This window comes from Centruroides vittatus, unplaced genomic scaffold, assembly GCF_030686945.1.
Source record: "Centruroides vittatus isolate TY-2023 unplaced genomic scaffold, ASM3068694v2 contig_377, whole genome shotgun sequence".
Lineage (NCBI taxonomy): Eukaryota > Metazoa > Arthropoda > Arachnida > Scorpiones > Buthidae > Centruroides > Centruroides vittatus.
Window position 1 is genome coordinate 2,857,252 of NW_027122198.1, and position 13,028 is coordinate 2,870,279.

General features: G+C 39.9%; 1 protein-coding gene across 1 annotated transcript in view; it reads left to right on the forward strand.

The window, feature by feature from the left end:
• LOC136975689 (APOBEC1 complementation factor-like) overlaps positions 1-13,028 on the forward strand; it is a 48,532-nt gene that overhangs the window by 17,067 nt on the left and 18,437 nt on the right. Inside the window, exon 4 of the mRNA XM_067270791.1 lies at positions 1,337-1,446. Coding sequence (XP_067126892.1) covers positions 1,337-1,446 — 110 coding nt within the window. The remainder of the gene's footprint in view (positions 1-1,336; positions 1,447-13,028) is intronic.

Sequence of the window (13,028 nt, forward strand, 5' to 3'; positions counted from 1 at the left end):
TGAATCAAAAAGTAGCAGACTCGACAGAGACACCACCCCATGGCTGTTTATTTGTTAAAAAAAGAATAAGGGGTAAACAACACAGATCATTACCACACATATAGATAATAATGGGAGAGAAATTTAACAGATTTATTCAATGAGTTGTTTTCAGTTAGTCAGGGTAAAATGCAGGTTTTCGTCCTGGAAAACTTGGAAATCTCAAAGAAATTGGAAATTGTTGGACACCCTGTAAATAATGGACAGACTGGATTTCTCACTAAAAATGATTTTTCTTTAAAATGTCTGAATGTTAGAATGTAGTCTGCATTTTTATTTCAATTATTGATCTTAAATTTCTGGTCTACATAGTTTTATTTTTGGTTGTACTTGTATATTGCATGCATCATTAATTGACTTAGTTAGCGTTCAAAGTATAATTTATTTCTAGACATAAACGTGGAGGCTCCAAAATCAGATTTCACAATCCAAAAATTCTTTAATCTGTCCCTGTTTGTATGTTTATTTAAAAACATTCATTAGATTTGAAAATAGGATCACTTTGGACTTAAAACCATTTAGCATCATCAAATGGCTTTGAGTCCAAAGTAATCAAACGTAGTTTCTCATTTCTTTCTTGCTTACCTATAAATTTTCTACTTTGCTTAGGCACCATTTTATTCAAAAGAAATGATGTTGGTCCTTCTGACCAAAATTTAATTTACAATAATCTTTTTCTATTAAGAACATAAAATCAAATATTCAGAAATTTTTATTTATTGTCAACACCATTGCCTTGGGGTTGGGGGTATACAAATTGGTTAATGAAGAAACATAACATTCTTTTGTCTAGCCAGCATCACATGTGATGTTGGCAACGGTAAAATGAAGTGCAATAAAAGAAAGTTATTATAAGGAGCTATGGACTTGTTTTTTTATTCATATTAGTTAATACATAAGAAAAATCAGTAAAAATTCTAAAAGAATTAGAAATCAACAAAAGAATATCAACTTGAAGTTATGTTCAGAAGTGTTTTTATACTGGATGTAAGTTTGTTCAGTAGCCAGAATGGCAGGGAGGAGTGCTACTATGACAAGAGCAAAATGTCAGAATATCTTAACTTTGGAGTAATAAATTAGCATGTGTAATGTATTTCTTGATTCATTCTCTAGTAATATATTAATGATAATAAATTCTTTTTTTTTCATTATCATCAAATATATACTTAATAAACTAGAAATTTGAATAACTGAATCAAGTATAAAAGTATCTTTTATATTAGTGATTTTTTGTTTATAATTTTATATTTTTTCTTGTATGATATGTTTTAAATATATAAATGCATTTGTTTTGCAGATACTCTATGATGTCTGTGAAAAGAATAACTGGGGAGAACCAGTATTTGAATTACTCTCACATTTTCAGAATAGTTCGGGGATAATGCAGAACAGTTATTTGCTTACAAGGTAATTTCTTAATGAAGTTGTAAATTAAATTATATTGTCTTCAAATAGATTAATACTTTCTTGTATTAAGAAAAACTAACTAAAAGTATACATAAATAACTATAATATTTTCTAGATAAAATAAATAATCAAAGAATTTTTTACATAATTGGGCTGCAATTTGAAAAAGTGTAGATCTATAAATTCCCACTGTTGTTGGCTGTCTGTTTGTCTATCCTTACTCTCTAGAATTGTGCTAGATAAATGAAATTTAAGAGCAGATGTGGAAAACTTAGGGGCAGGAGGCCTCAATTAACTATATACAAACTTCCAATGCAAATCAGAAGTCACATGAATTCAATTCAAAAATTTCCCCTGAAAGGAGCTAGATAGACAACTGGCATGACTCCATTGGTAACAGAAAGGTATTGTATTTGTACACAATACCTTTCCATTACCAGTGGAGTCATACCAGTCATCTATCTTGCTCCTTTCAGGGCAATACACTACAGAACTAATTTGAAGCAGAGAGCATATATTTTAAATTAAATAAATTAAAAATATGATTAAAAATTGCATCTTGGCATTATGATGATATTACAATAAATAATTGTTTTGTTATAATAATCAATTTTGAATGCAATTTGTCTAATTAAATTTAATAATATTTTTATAATTTGCTAATATATTTAGAAATAATTATAATGAAGGATTTGTTGAAAATAGAAGAATAACAAGCAATTATTTATTGTAACATTGTCACAATGTCAAGATGCCATTTTTAATCATATTCTGAATTTATTTAATTTAAAATATATGCTTTTCACCTCAAATTAGTAGTGGCTTGCTCCTGTACATCATACTTTTCCTTTAACAATAGAGTTGTGCTGTTATGTCACGCGAGTGTATGGCCAACGAAAGGACAAATTTACAATAAAACAAAACTTTAAGTTTAATGAAAAAAAAAACAACAATCAATAAAACACTCTTTCACCTCGCGTGATGATACGCAGGATTCTTTTACAACTCCGACTCGAAACCTCACACGTGTAGGCGAAGGAGTAGACAAAAATAACAAAGGGAAACACGTGGTTCACACACAATAAGCGCGACAAATTTATAACGAGTTACAAATAGGATATTCACCGGACTATTACAAACTAGGATTAAAACTAACTTACTTGCTATAGAAAGGGGAAAGAAGAGTTAGATAAATATATGGAATTATATATAAGAAGGGATAGGGGGTACCCAGAATAACGATGTGTCCTCGAGATCTCTATTTCGCTGAACGAGCCGATCCTATTCTTTCTCCACGTCTGCTCCGTCCCAGCTCCACACCAAGAATGACCGTTACTCCCGTTCTTTTGCCTCCGGGTCTTTTTCTTCTTTTGTCCTCCCCCTTACTTCCGGGGAAAGGACTGCCCCACCCGCAAGGAAAGTGAAAATAGAAAGATCGAGAAACAAGGAGAGACAGAACAAAGAATTGAAGGATTAATATAAGGCTTATAACTATCGCGTATATACAAAATTATGACGTACCGTCACATACGTCCCCCGACAAAGATTAATTGCCGTAGTGCAACCTACGATAATTCACTTTATTACCGCGCAGATAATAGTTGTGACGGGGCCTTGGTGAAGCGTCGACTACCGCATTTTCATCGGGAGAACCTCCAAGACATTCGTTTTCCTCCTGTTGATCATGCATGTCTCTCGTTGGTACATGCGGGATTCGGATTTGAATCGGCAGATCATCTTCCTCTTCATCGTTACGTTCGGGTTCCTCAACTTTAGAAATTCTTTGCCTCCGCTTCCTATGTATCCTCCTAATGTTTATAGGTACTTGACACAGCTTTAAGCGGTCGACATGAACAGTCATGCGGTTACTACTAGAATTGTTCTCGATCTCTACTGTCACAGGACCCAAGATCCGGGCTATGCGAAACGGACCTAGGTACTTGGGGGAGAATTTTCCGAAACGCTTCCCTTTTTCCTTTCGCAAGAGCCAGACCCGCTGACCTATCTTCCAATCAGTGACATTCCTCCCCTGATTTATCCGATTTCGACCCTCCCTATTCTTATCTCTACCGACCTCGTAAGCTATTTCACGAATATACTTAAGTCTTCTCTTCCACTCACTGAGTGATTCGTCATTGACAAAATCATGTTCAATATCGTTAGGGAAAGCCCAGGGGAGGCGGGGATCGTATCCATATAAAAGAAAGGCGGGTGCTTCACCCGTTGAGGAGTGCGAGGCATTGTTGTATGCGAACACAGCAGGAGGTACGAATATGTCCCAGTCCTTGTTATTTCCGCACGATATGCGGGATATAATTTTCACGATAGATTTATTAAGGCGTTCACAAACGGAATTCGCGCAAGGGCGATACGCGGTGGTAACATTATGTTTGATGGAAAGAGACTCACATGCCTCGCGGAATACCTGTGACGTAAAGTTGCCCCCCCTATCAGAAATAATGATCTCCGGGCAACCATAACGACAAATAACATGTTCGAATAAGACCTCAGTAACGGTCTGGGACGATTGATTTTGTATGGGGCATACCTCAGCATATCTAGTATATAAATCAATTATCGACATAAGATAACGGTAACCTCTTGATGTAATATTGAGAGGGCCGATTATATCGACAGCCACCTTTTGAAAAGGGAAGTTCGCCGTTTCCGTTTCCTGAAAGGGGGCACGGTTACGGTGAACATTATGCTGTTGACAGATGGTGCAAGACTTAATGTATTTTCTAACGTGGGTAGATAGGCCCCTTATGTGGTAATTGCGATCAATAAGGTTGCAAGTCTTCTCGATACCGAGATGACCGGCCAAAGGGGACGCATGAAACGCCTCTATAACTTCGTTGATCATATTCTTCCCTACACAGGGACGTCTCCAATGGCGCAAACCATAACGCCCAGGCTTAACGTTGATGAGAATGCTCCCCTCTAATTGGTACTCAGGTTGAATATCGGTGTTCGGAATTAGGTTATCATTAATATGATTTATCTTATGTACCTTCAACTTGTTAAGAAACTCATCACTCTCCTGCGAGTCAATAATGCGTCTCCAGAACCCATTACTCACGACATTCATATCATAACTCATAGTTATATTAGAATTTTCATCGTCAATGGGGCGTGAAAGTAAATCCGCTACCGGGTTATGTTTTCCTTTTACATGATAGATTTTTATATCATAGTCCGATAACTCCATTGACCAACGCATGAGACGTTTATTATGATTATGCATGTTGTTTACATAAATTAGGGGTTTGTGGTCAGAATAAATATTTATAGTATGTCCTAGCACGAGGGGTTTGAAATGGCGTAACGCCATTATGATAGATAAACACTCTTTCTCCACGGTCGCATAGTTTACCTCTGCCCCACGAAATTTTTTGCTAAAATAACCTACTGGGACGAAGCCCCCGTCCCGTAACTGGCCTAGCACAGCCCCAGCACTTTTATCAGAAGCGTCAGTGTATAAACTGAAAGGGCTGTTGAAATCAGGATGAGCAAGTAGGGGAGGTTTCGTGAGGATAGTCTTAAATTTGTCGAATGAGGCTTGACATTGTTCACTCCATATGAACCTTTTTCCCTTTTTCGTTAGATCGATTAATGGGAGAGCTAACTCAGCGAATTTTGGGATGAATCTGCGAAAAAAACCGACCATCCCAAGGAACGCGCGTACTTGTTTAACATTCACTGGGTGGCTCAAATCTGTGATGGCAGATATATTCTTGGGGTCGGGGAGGATCCCGTTTTTATCAATCACGTGCCCTAAGTACCGTACCTCGCTCATAATCAATTTACTTTTTTCAGGATGTAATTTTAAATTAGCGCAATCAAGGATACTCAAGACCTTATCAAGAAGGTCCATATGGTCGTCTATCGTACGGGAAAATAACACAACATCGTCCTGGAATACGTAACAGTTGATACCCAGGAATTGACCCAACAGGTTAGACATTACATACTGGAAATATCTTCCACTATTTTTAGCTCCCTGGGGTAACCTACACATTTGATATTTACCCCAGGGCGTGGAGAAAGCAAATATGTGCCTAATAGAGGGGTCTAGGGGGATTTGAAAGTATCCTGATTTAAGATCTAAAACAGAAAAGTACTGACTTCCGTGGAGCCTGCTCAGTATTTCATCGACCCTCGCTATGGGAAAGTCTTGGGAGAGTGTAAACTCGTTAATACGCCTTAGATCAAGGGTCATACGAAGCTCACCCGAGTCCTTTTTTATGATATAAATGGGGGAATTCCAGGCAGAGGAGCTCTCCTCTATGATGCCGGCCTTTAAGTAAGATGTTAGTAGGTTTTTGAGATCTTTCAGATAGCACTCCGGTATGCGGTATTGCTTGGCATGGACCGGTTCGCTGGTTTCGATAATGGGCTTATGAGAGAACTTCGTCGTACCCTTCAATTCGGATATAGAAGTGGCAAAACAACCTGGGTGTTTATTTAATATACTATAAAGTCTTTCCTTTGTCTGAGAATTTAAGTGACTAAAATCTTGGGATACCATAGGCGTATTATTAACGCAATTAACGGGGGAAATAGGAGTATTGAAGCTCTTACGACAGCACTCACTCACCATTTCTCTCACACTGTCGATAATCGCAGGGATGTTACTTATCACATCCATGCCAATTATAGCATCATACTCGGCATGACCCGGGAGAGCCATGCAAGCGATAGTAGTCTCATGACAACTGGTGCCGTGCATTATGACACAGCGTAATATTTTCTCACACTCGGTAACAATACCATTGATGCCCCTTATGCCTATCCTATGAGAATCGATAGTAGCGCGATTGACATACGTACGGGATATCTGCTTAACAAATTTAGTACTCAGGAGAGACTTTTCCGCGCCCGTATCGACGAGCAGGGTGAGACCATGGTTATTTATTTTACCCTTAATAATGGGAAGACCATTAACAGAACGAGTAACGTGTTTTGCCAGATTTAATTGTATACGTGGAGCACGATACTGGCTATCATGGTGCTCCTCTATAAGTTTAAATTATGATTACCGCGTGCTGGGCAACTGCGAGCGAAATGACCTCTCATACCACAATTGAAACATTTCTTATCGTTGACCCTATCCTTCTTATCACGAACGCTTACGAGCTTACTAACGGCATCCGTCAAAGCCTCAATCTGCTTTTCAATTCTATCTAATTTATTTTCGCGGTCTATTTGATGAGTATTAATGGATTCGTTCTTATCACATACATACTCATTGTCTTCGCCCATCGCAGCATAAACTCCTTTACGCTCATTAGTACCGTTACAATCGATTTCAATCCTTTCTTCTAATTCCGCCATTTCGAAGGCCTCATCAAGAGACTTGGGAGATCTCCTCATCACGTTGGCCCTTATACGAGAGCACAACCCCTTTATAAACCTCTCCATTATAATTTTGTCATGTAAAGCAATTATCTCGTGATGATCTTTAATCGCACGAGCTAGAAGTGTTCTGGTGCGTATAATGAAATCGGTAACGGGTTCGTTATTCCCTTGCCTTAGATTTAGTAACTGGTCAATTATATTCTTCCCTCCTGCCTTTCTCTTATCAAAACATTTTATTAAGTCTCGTTTAATTTCATTATAGGAATGTGGGTACTGTTCCAGTAAGCAAAAGAACGTTCCCAAAGGTTCACCTTTTAGTCTTGCTTGCAAGACGGCGATCTTCACAACGTTATTCCACCCAGCCAGGTTAGCTATGTTCTCAATAGTTTGGAAGAATTGGATTACATTTATGGAATCACTGGGGGAATTCGAGAACATCAGGAACATGCCGAGGAAGCCGGTCACGACGAACGATGGGTTACTATTGTGTCTGTCGTTTTGTACAGAACTGTCTACCGGAGTACTAGTAGCCATATTAAAGAATCACCACGCGCGTCACACAAAGGGGAAGGGTGACAATACAAAAAAATACAACACGAGTTTACAAAAATTGTCGTTTACACGCAGAGAGGTCAGAGCAAGAATCCTGTCGCGGACGCCATTGTTATGTCACGCGAGTGTATGGCCAACGAAAGGACAAATTTACAATAAAACAAAACTTTAAGTTTAATGAAAAAAAAAAACAACAATCAATAAAACACTCTTTCACCTCGCGTGATGATACGCAGGATTCTTTTACAACTCCGACTCGAAACCTCACACGTGTAGGCGAAGGAGTAGACAAAAATAACAAAGGGAAACACGTGGTTCACACACAATAAGCGCGACAAATTTATAACGAGTTACAAATAGGATATTCACCGGACTATTACAAACTAGGATTAAAACTAACTTACTTGCTATAGAAAGGGGAAAGAAGAGTTAGATAAATATATGGAATTATATATAAGAAGGGATAGGGGGTACCCAGAATAACGATGTGTCCTCGAGATCTCTATTTCGCTGAACGAGCCGATCCTATTCTTTCTCCACGTCTGCTCCGTCCCAGCTCCACACCAAGAATGACCGTTACTCCCGTTCTTTTGCCTCCGGGTCTTTTTCTTCTTTTGTCCTCCCCCTTACTTCCGGGGAAAGGACTGCCCCACCCGCAAGGAAAGTGAAAATAGAAAGATCGAGATACAAGGGAGAGACAGAACAAAGAATTGAAGGATTAATATTAGGCTTATAACTATCGCGTATATACAAAATTATGACGTACCGTCACACTATTAGACACATATTTGCTTTTTCCACGCCCTGGGGTAAATATCAAATGTGTAGGTTACCCCAGGGAGCTAAAAATAGTGGAAGATATTTCCAGTACGTAATGTCTAACCTGTTGGGTCAATTCCTGGGTATCAACTGTTACGTATTCCAGGACGATGTTGTGTTATTTTCCCGTACGATAGACGACCATATGGACCTTCTTGATAAGGTCCTGAGCATCCTTGATAGCGCTAATTTAAAATTACATCCTAAAAAAAGTAAATTGATTATGAGCGAGGTTCGGTACTTAGGACACGTGATTGATAAAAACGGGATCCTCCCCGACCCCAAAAATATATCTGCCATCACGGATCTGAGCCACCCGGTGAATGTTAGACAAGTACGCGCGTTCCTTGGGATGGTTGGTTTTTTTCGTAGTTTTATCCCAAAATTTGCTGAGTTAGCTCTCCCATTAATCGATCTAACGAAAAAGGGAAAAAGGTTCTTATGGAGTGAACAATGTCAAGCCTCGTTCGATAAATTTAAGACTATCCTCACGAAACCTCCCCTACTTGCTCATCCTGATTTCAACAGCTCTTTCAGTTTATACACTGATGCTTCTGATAAAAGTGCCGGGGCTGTGCTAGGCCAGTTACAGGACGGGAGCTTCGTCCCAGTAGGTTATTTTAGCAAAAAATTTCGTGGGGCAGAAGTAAACTATGCAACCGTGGAGAAAGAATGTTTATCTATCGTAATGGCGTTACGCCATTTCAAACCCCTCGTGCTGGGTCATACTATAAATATCTATTCTGACCACAAACCCCTAATTTATGTAAACAACATGCATAACCATAATAAACGTCTCATGCGTTGGTCAATGGAGTTATCGGACTACGATATAAAAATCTATCATGTAAAAGGAAAGCATAACCCGGTAGCGGATTTACTTTCACGCCCCATTGACGATGAAGATGCTAGTATAACTATGAGTTACGATATGAATGTCGTGAGTAATGGGTTCTGGAGACGCATTATTGACTCGCAGGAGAGTGATGAGTTTCTTAACAAGTTGAAGGTACATAAGATAAATCATATTAATGATAACCTAATTCCGAACACCGATATTCAACCTGAGTACCAATTAGAGGGGAGCATTCTCATCAACGTTAAGCCTGGGCGTTATGGTTTGCGCCATTGGAGACGTCCCTGTGTAGGGAAGAATATGATCAACGAAGTTATAGAGGCGTTTCATGCGTCCCCTTTGGCCGGTCATCTCGGTATCGAGAAGACTTGCAACCTTATTGATCGCAATTACCACATAAGGGGCCTATCTACCCACGTTAGAAAATACATTAAGTCTTGCACCATCTGTCAACAGCATAATGTTCACCGTAACCGTGCCCCCTTTCAGGAAACGGAAACGGCGAACTTCCCTTTTCAAAAGGTGGCTGTCGATATAATCGGCCCTCTCAATATTACATCAAGAGGTTACCGTTATCTTATGTCGATAATTGATTTATATACTAGATATGCTGAGGTATGCCCCATACAAAATCAATCGTCCCAGACCGTTACTGAGGTCTTATTCGAACATGTTATTTGTCGTTATGGTTGCCCGGAGATCATTATTTCTGATAGGGGGGGCAACTTTACGTCACAGGTATTTCGCGAGGCTTGTGAGTCCCTTTCCATCAAACATAATGTTACCACCGCGTATCGCCCTTGCGCGAATTCCGTTTGTGAACGCCTTAATAAATCTATCGTGAAAATTATATCCCGCATATCGTGCGGAAATAACAAGGACTGGGACATATTCGTACCTCCTGCTGTGTTCGCATACAACAATGCCTCGCACTCCTCAACGGGTGAAGCACCCGCCTTTCTTTTATATGGATACGATCCCCGCCTCCCCTGGGCTTTCCCTAACGATATTGAACATGATTTTGTCAATGACGAATCACTCAGTGAGTGGAAGAGAAGACTTAAGTATATTCGTGAAATAGCTTACGAGGTCGGTAGAGATAAGAATAGAGAGGGTCGAAATCGGATAAATCAGAGGAGGAATGTCACTGATTGGAAGATAGGTCAGCGGGTCTGGCTCTTGCGAAAGGAAAAAGGGAAGCGTTTCGGAAAATTCTCCCCCAAGTACCTAGGTCCGTTTCGCATAGCCCGGATCTTGGGTCCTGTGACAGTAGAGATCGAGAACAATTCTAGTAGTAACCGCATGACTGTTCATGTCGACCGCTTAAAGCTGTGTCAAGTACCTATAAACATTAGGAGGATACATAGGAAGCGGAGGCAAAGAATTTCTAAAGTTGAGGAACCCGAACGTAACGATGAAGAGGAAGATGATCTGCCGATTCAAATCCGAATCCCGCATGTACCAACGAGAGACATGCATGATCAACAGGAGGAAAACGAATGTCTTGGAGGTTCTCCTGATGAAAATGCGGTAGTCGACGCTTCACCAAGGCCCCGTCACAACTATTTTCTGCGCGGTAATAAAGTGAATTATCGTAGGTTGCACTACGGCAATTAATCTTTGTCGGGGGACGTATGTGACGGTACGTCATAATTTTGTATATACGCGATAGTTATAAGCCTTATATTAATCCTTCAATTCTTTGTTCTGTCTCTCCCTTGTTTCTCGATCTTTCTATTTTCACTTTCCTTGCGGGTGGGGCAGTCCTTTCCCCGGAAGTAAGGGGGAGGACAAAAGAAGAAAAAGACCCGGAGGCAAAAGAACGGGAGTAACGGTCATTCTTGGTGTGGAGCTGGGACGGAGCAGACGTGGAGAAAGAATAGGATCGGCTCGTTCAGCGAAATAGAGATCTCGAGGACACATCGTTATTCTGGGTACCCCCTATCCCTTCTTATATATAATTCCATATATTTATCTAACTCTTCTTTCCCCTTTCTATAGCAAGTAAGTTAGTTTTAATCCTAGTTTGTAATAGTCCGGTGAATATCCTATTTGTAACTCGTTATAAATTTGTCGCGCTTATTGTGTGTGAACCACGTGTTTCCCTTTGTTATTTTTGTCTACTCCTTCGCCTACACGTGTGAGGTTTCGAGTCGGAGTTGTAAAAGAATCCTGCGTATCATCACGCGAGGTGAAAGAGTGTTTTATTGATTGTTGTTTTTTTTTTTCATTAAACTTAAAGTTTTGTTTTATTGTAAATTTGTCCTTTCGTTGGCCATACACTCGCGTGACTTAACAATAGAGGGGTCTAAGGGGATTTGAAAATACCCTGATTTCAGATCTAAAACAGAAAAGTACTGACTTCCGTGGAGCTGGAGCCTGCTCAGTATTTCATCGACCCTCGCTATGGGAAAGTCTTGGGAGAGTGTAAACTCGTTAATACGCCTTAGATCAAGGGTCATACGAAGCTCACCCGAGTCCTTTTTTATGATATAAATGGGGGAATTCCAGGCAGAGGAGCTCTCCTCTATGATGCCGGCCTTTAAGTAAGATGTTAGTAGGTTTTTGAGATCTTTCAGATAGCACTCCGGTATGCGGTATTGCTTGGCATGGACCGGTTCGCTGGTTTCGATAATGGGCTTATGAGAGAACTTTGTCGTACCCTTCAATTCGGATATAGAAGTGGCAAAACAACCTGGGTGTTTATTTAATATACTATAAAGTCTTTCCTTTGTCTGAGAATTTAAGTGACTAAGATCTTGGGATACCATAGGCGTATTATTAACGCAATTAACGGGGGAAATAGGAGTATTGAAGCTCTTACGACAGCACTCACTCACCATTTCTCTCACACTGTCGATAATCGCAGGGATGTTACTTATCACATCCATGCCAATTATAGCATCATACTCGGCATGATCCGGGAGAGCCATGCAAGCGATAGTAGTCTCATGACAACTGGTGCCGTGCATTATGATACAGCGCAATATTTTCTCACACTCGGTAACAATACCATTGATGCCCCTTATGCCTATCCTATGAGAATCGATAGTAGCGCGATTGACATGTGTACGGGATATCTGCTTAACAAATTTGGAACTCAGGAGAGACTTTTCCGCGCCCGCATCGACGAGCAGGGTGAGACCATGATTATTTATTTTACCCTTAATAATGGGAAGACCATTAACAGAACGAGTAATGTGTTTTGCCAGATTTAATTGTATACGTGGAGCACGATACTGGCTATCATGGTGTTCCTCTATAAGTTTAAATTATGATTACCGCGTGCTGGGCAACTGCGAGCGAAATGACCTCTCATACCGCAATTGAAACATTTCTTATCATTGACCCTATCCTTCTTATCACGAACGCTAACGAGCTTACTAACGGCATCCGTCAAAGCCTCAATCTGCTTTTCAATTCTATCTAATTTATTTTCGCGGTCTATTTGATGAGTATTAATGGATTCGTTCTTATCACATACATACTCATTGTCTTCGCCCATCGCAGCATAAACCCCTTTACGCTCATTAGTACCGTTACAATCGATTTCAATCCTCTCTTCTAATTCTGCCATTTCGAAGGCCTCATCAAGAGACTTGGGAGATCTCCTCATCACGTTGGCCCTTATACGAGAGCACAACCCCTTTATAAACCTCTCCATTATAATTTCGTCACGTAGAGCAATTATCTCGTGATGATCTTTAATCGCACGAGCCAGAAGTGTTCTGGTGCGTATAATGAAATCGGTAACGGGTTCGTTATTCCCTTGCCTTAGATTTAGTAACTGATCAATTATATTCTTTCCTCCTGCCTTTCTCTTATCGAAACATTTTATCAAGTCTCGTTTGATTTCGTCATAGGAATGTGGGTACTGTTCCAGTAAGCAAAAGAACGTTCCCAAAGGTTCGCCTTTTAGTCTTGCTTGCAAGACGGCGATCTTCACAACGTTATTCCACCCGGCAAGGTTAGCTATGTTCTCAATAGTTTGGAAGAA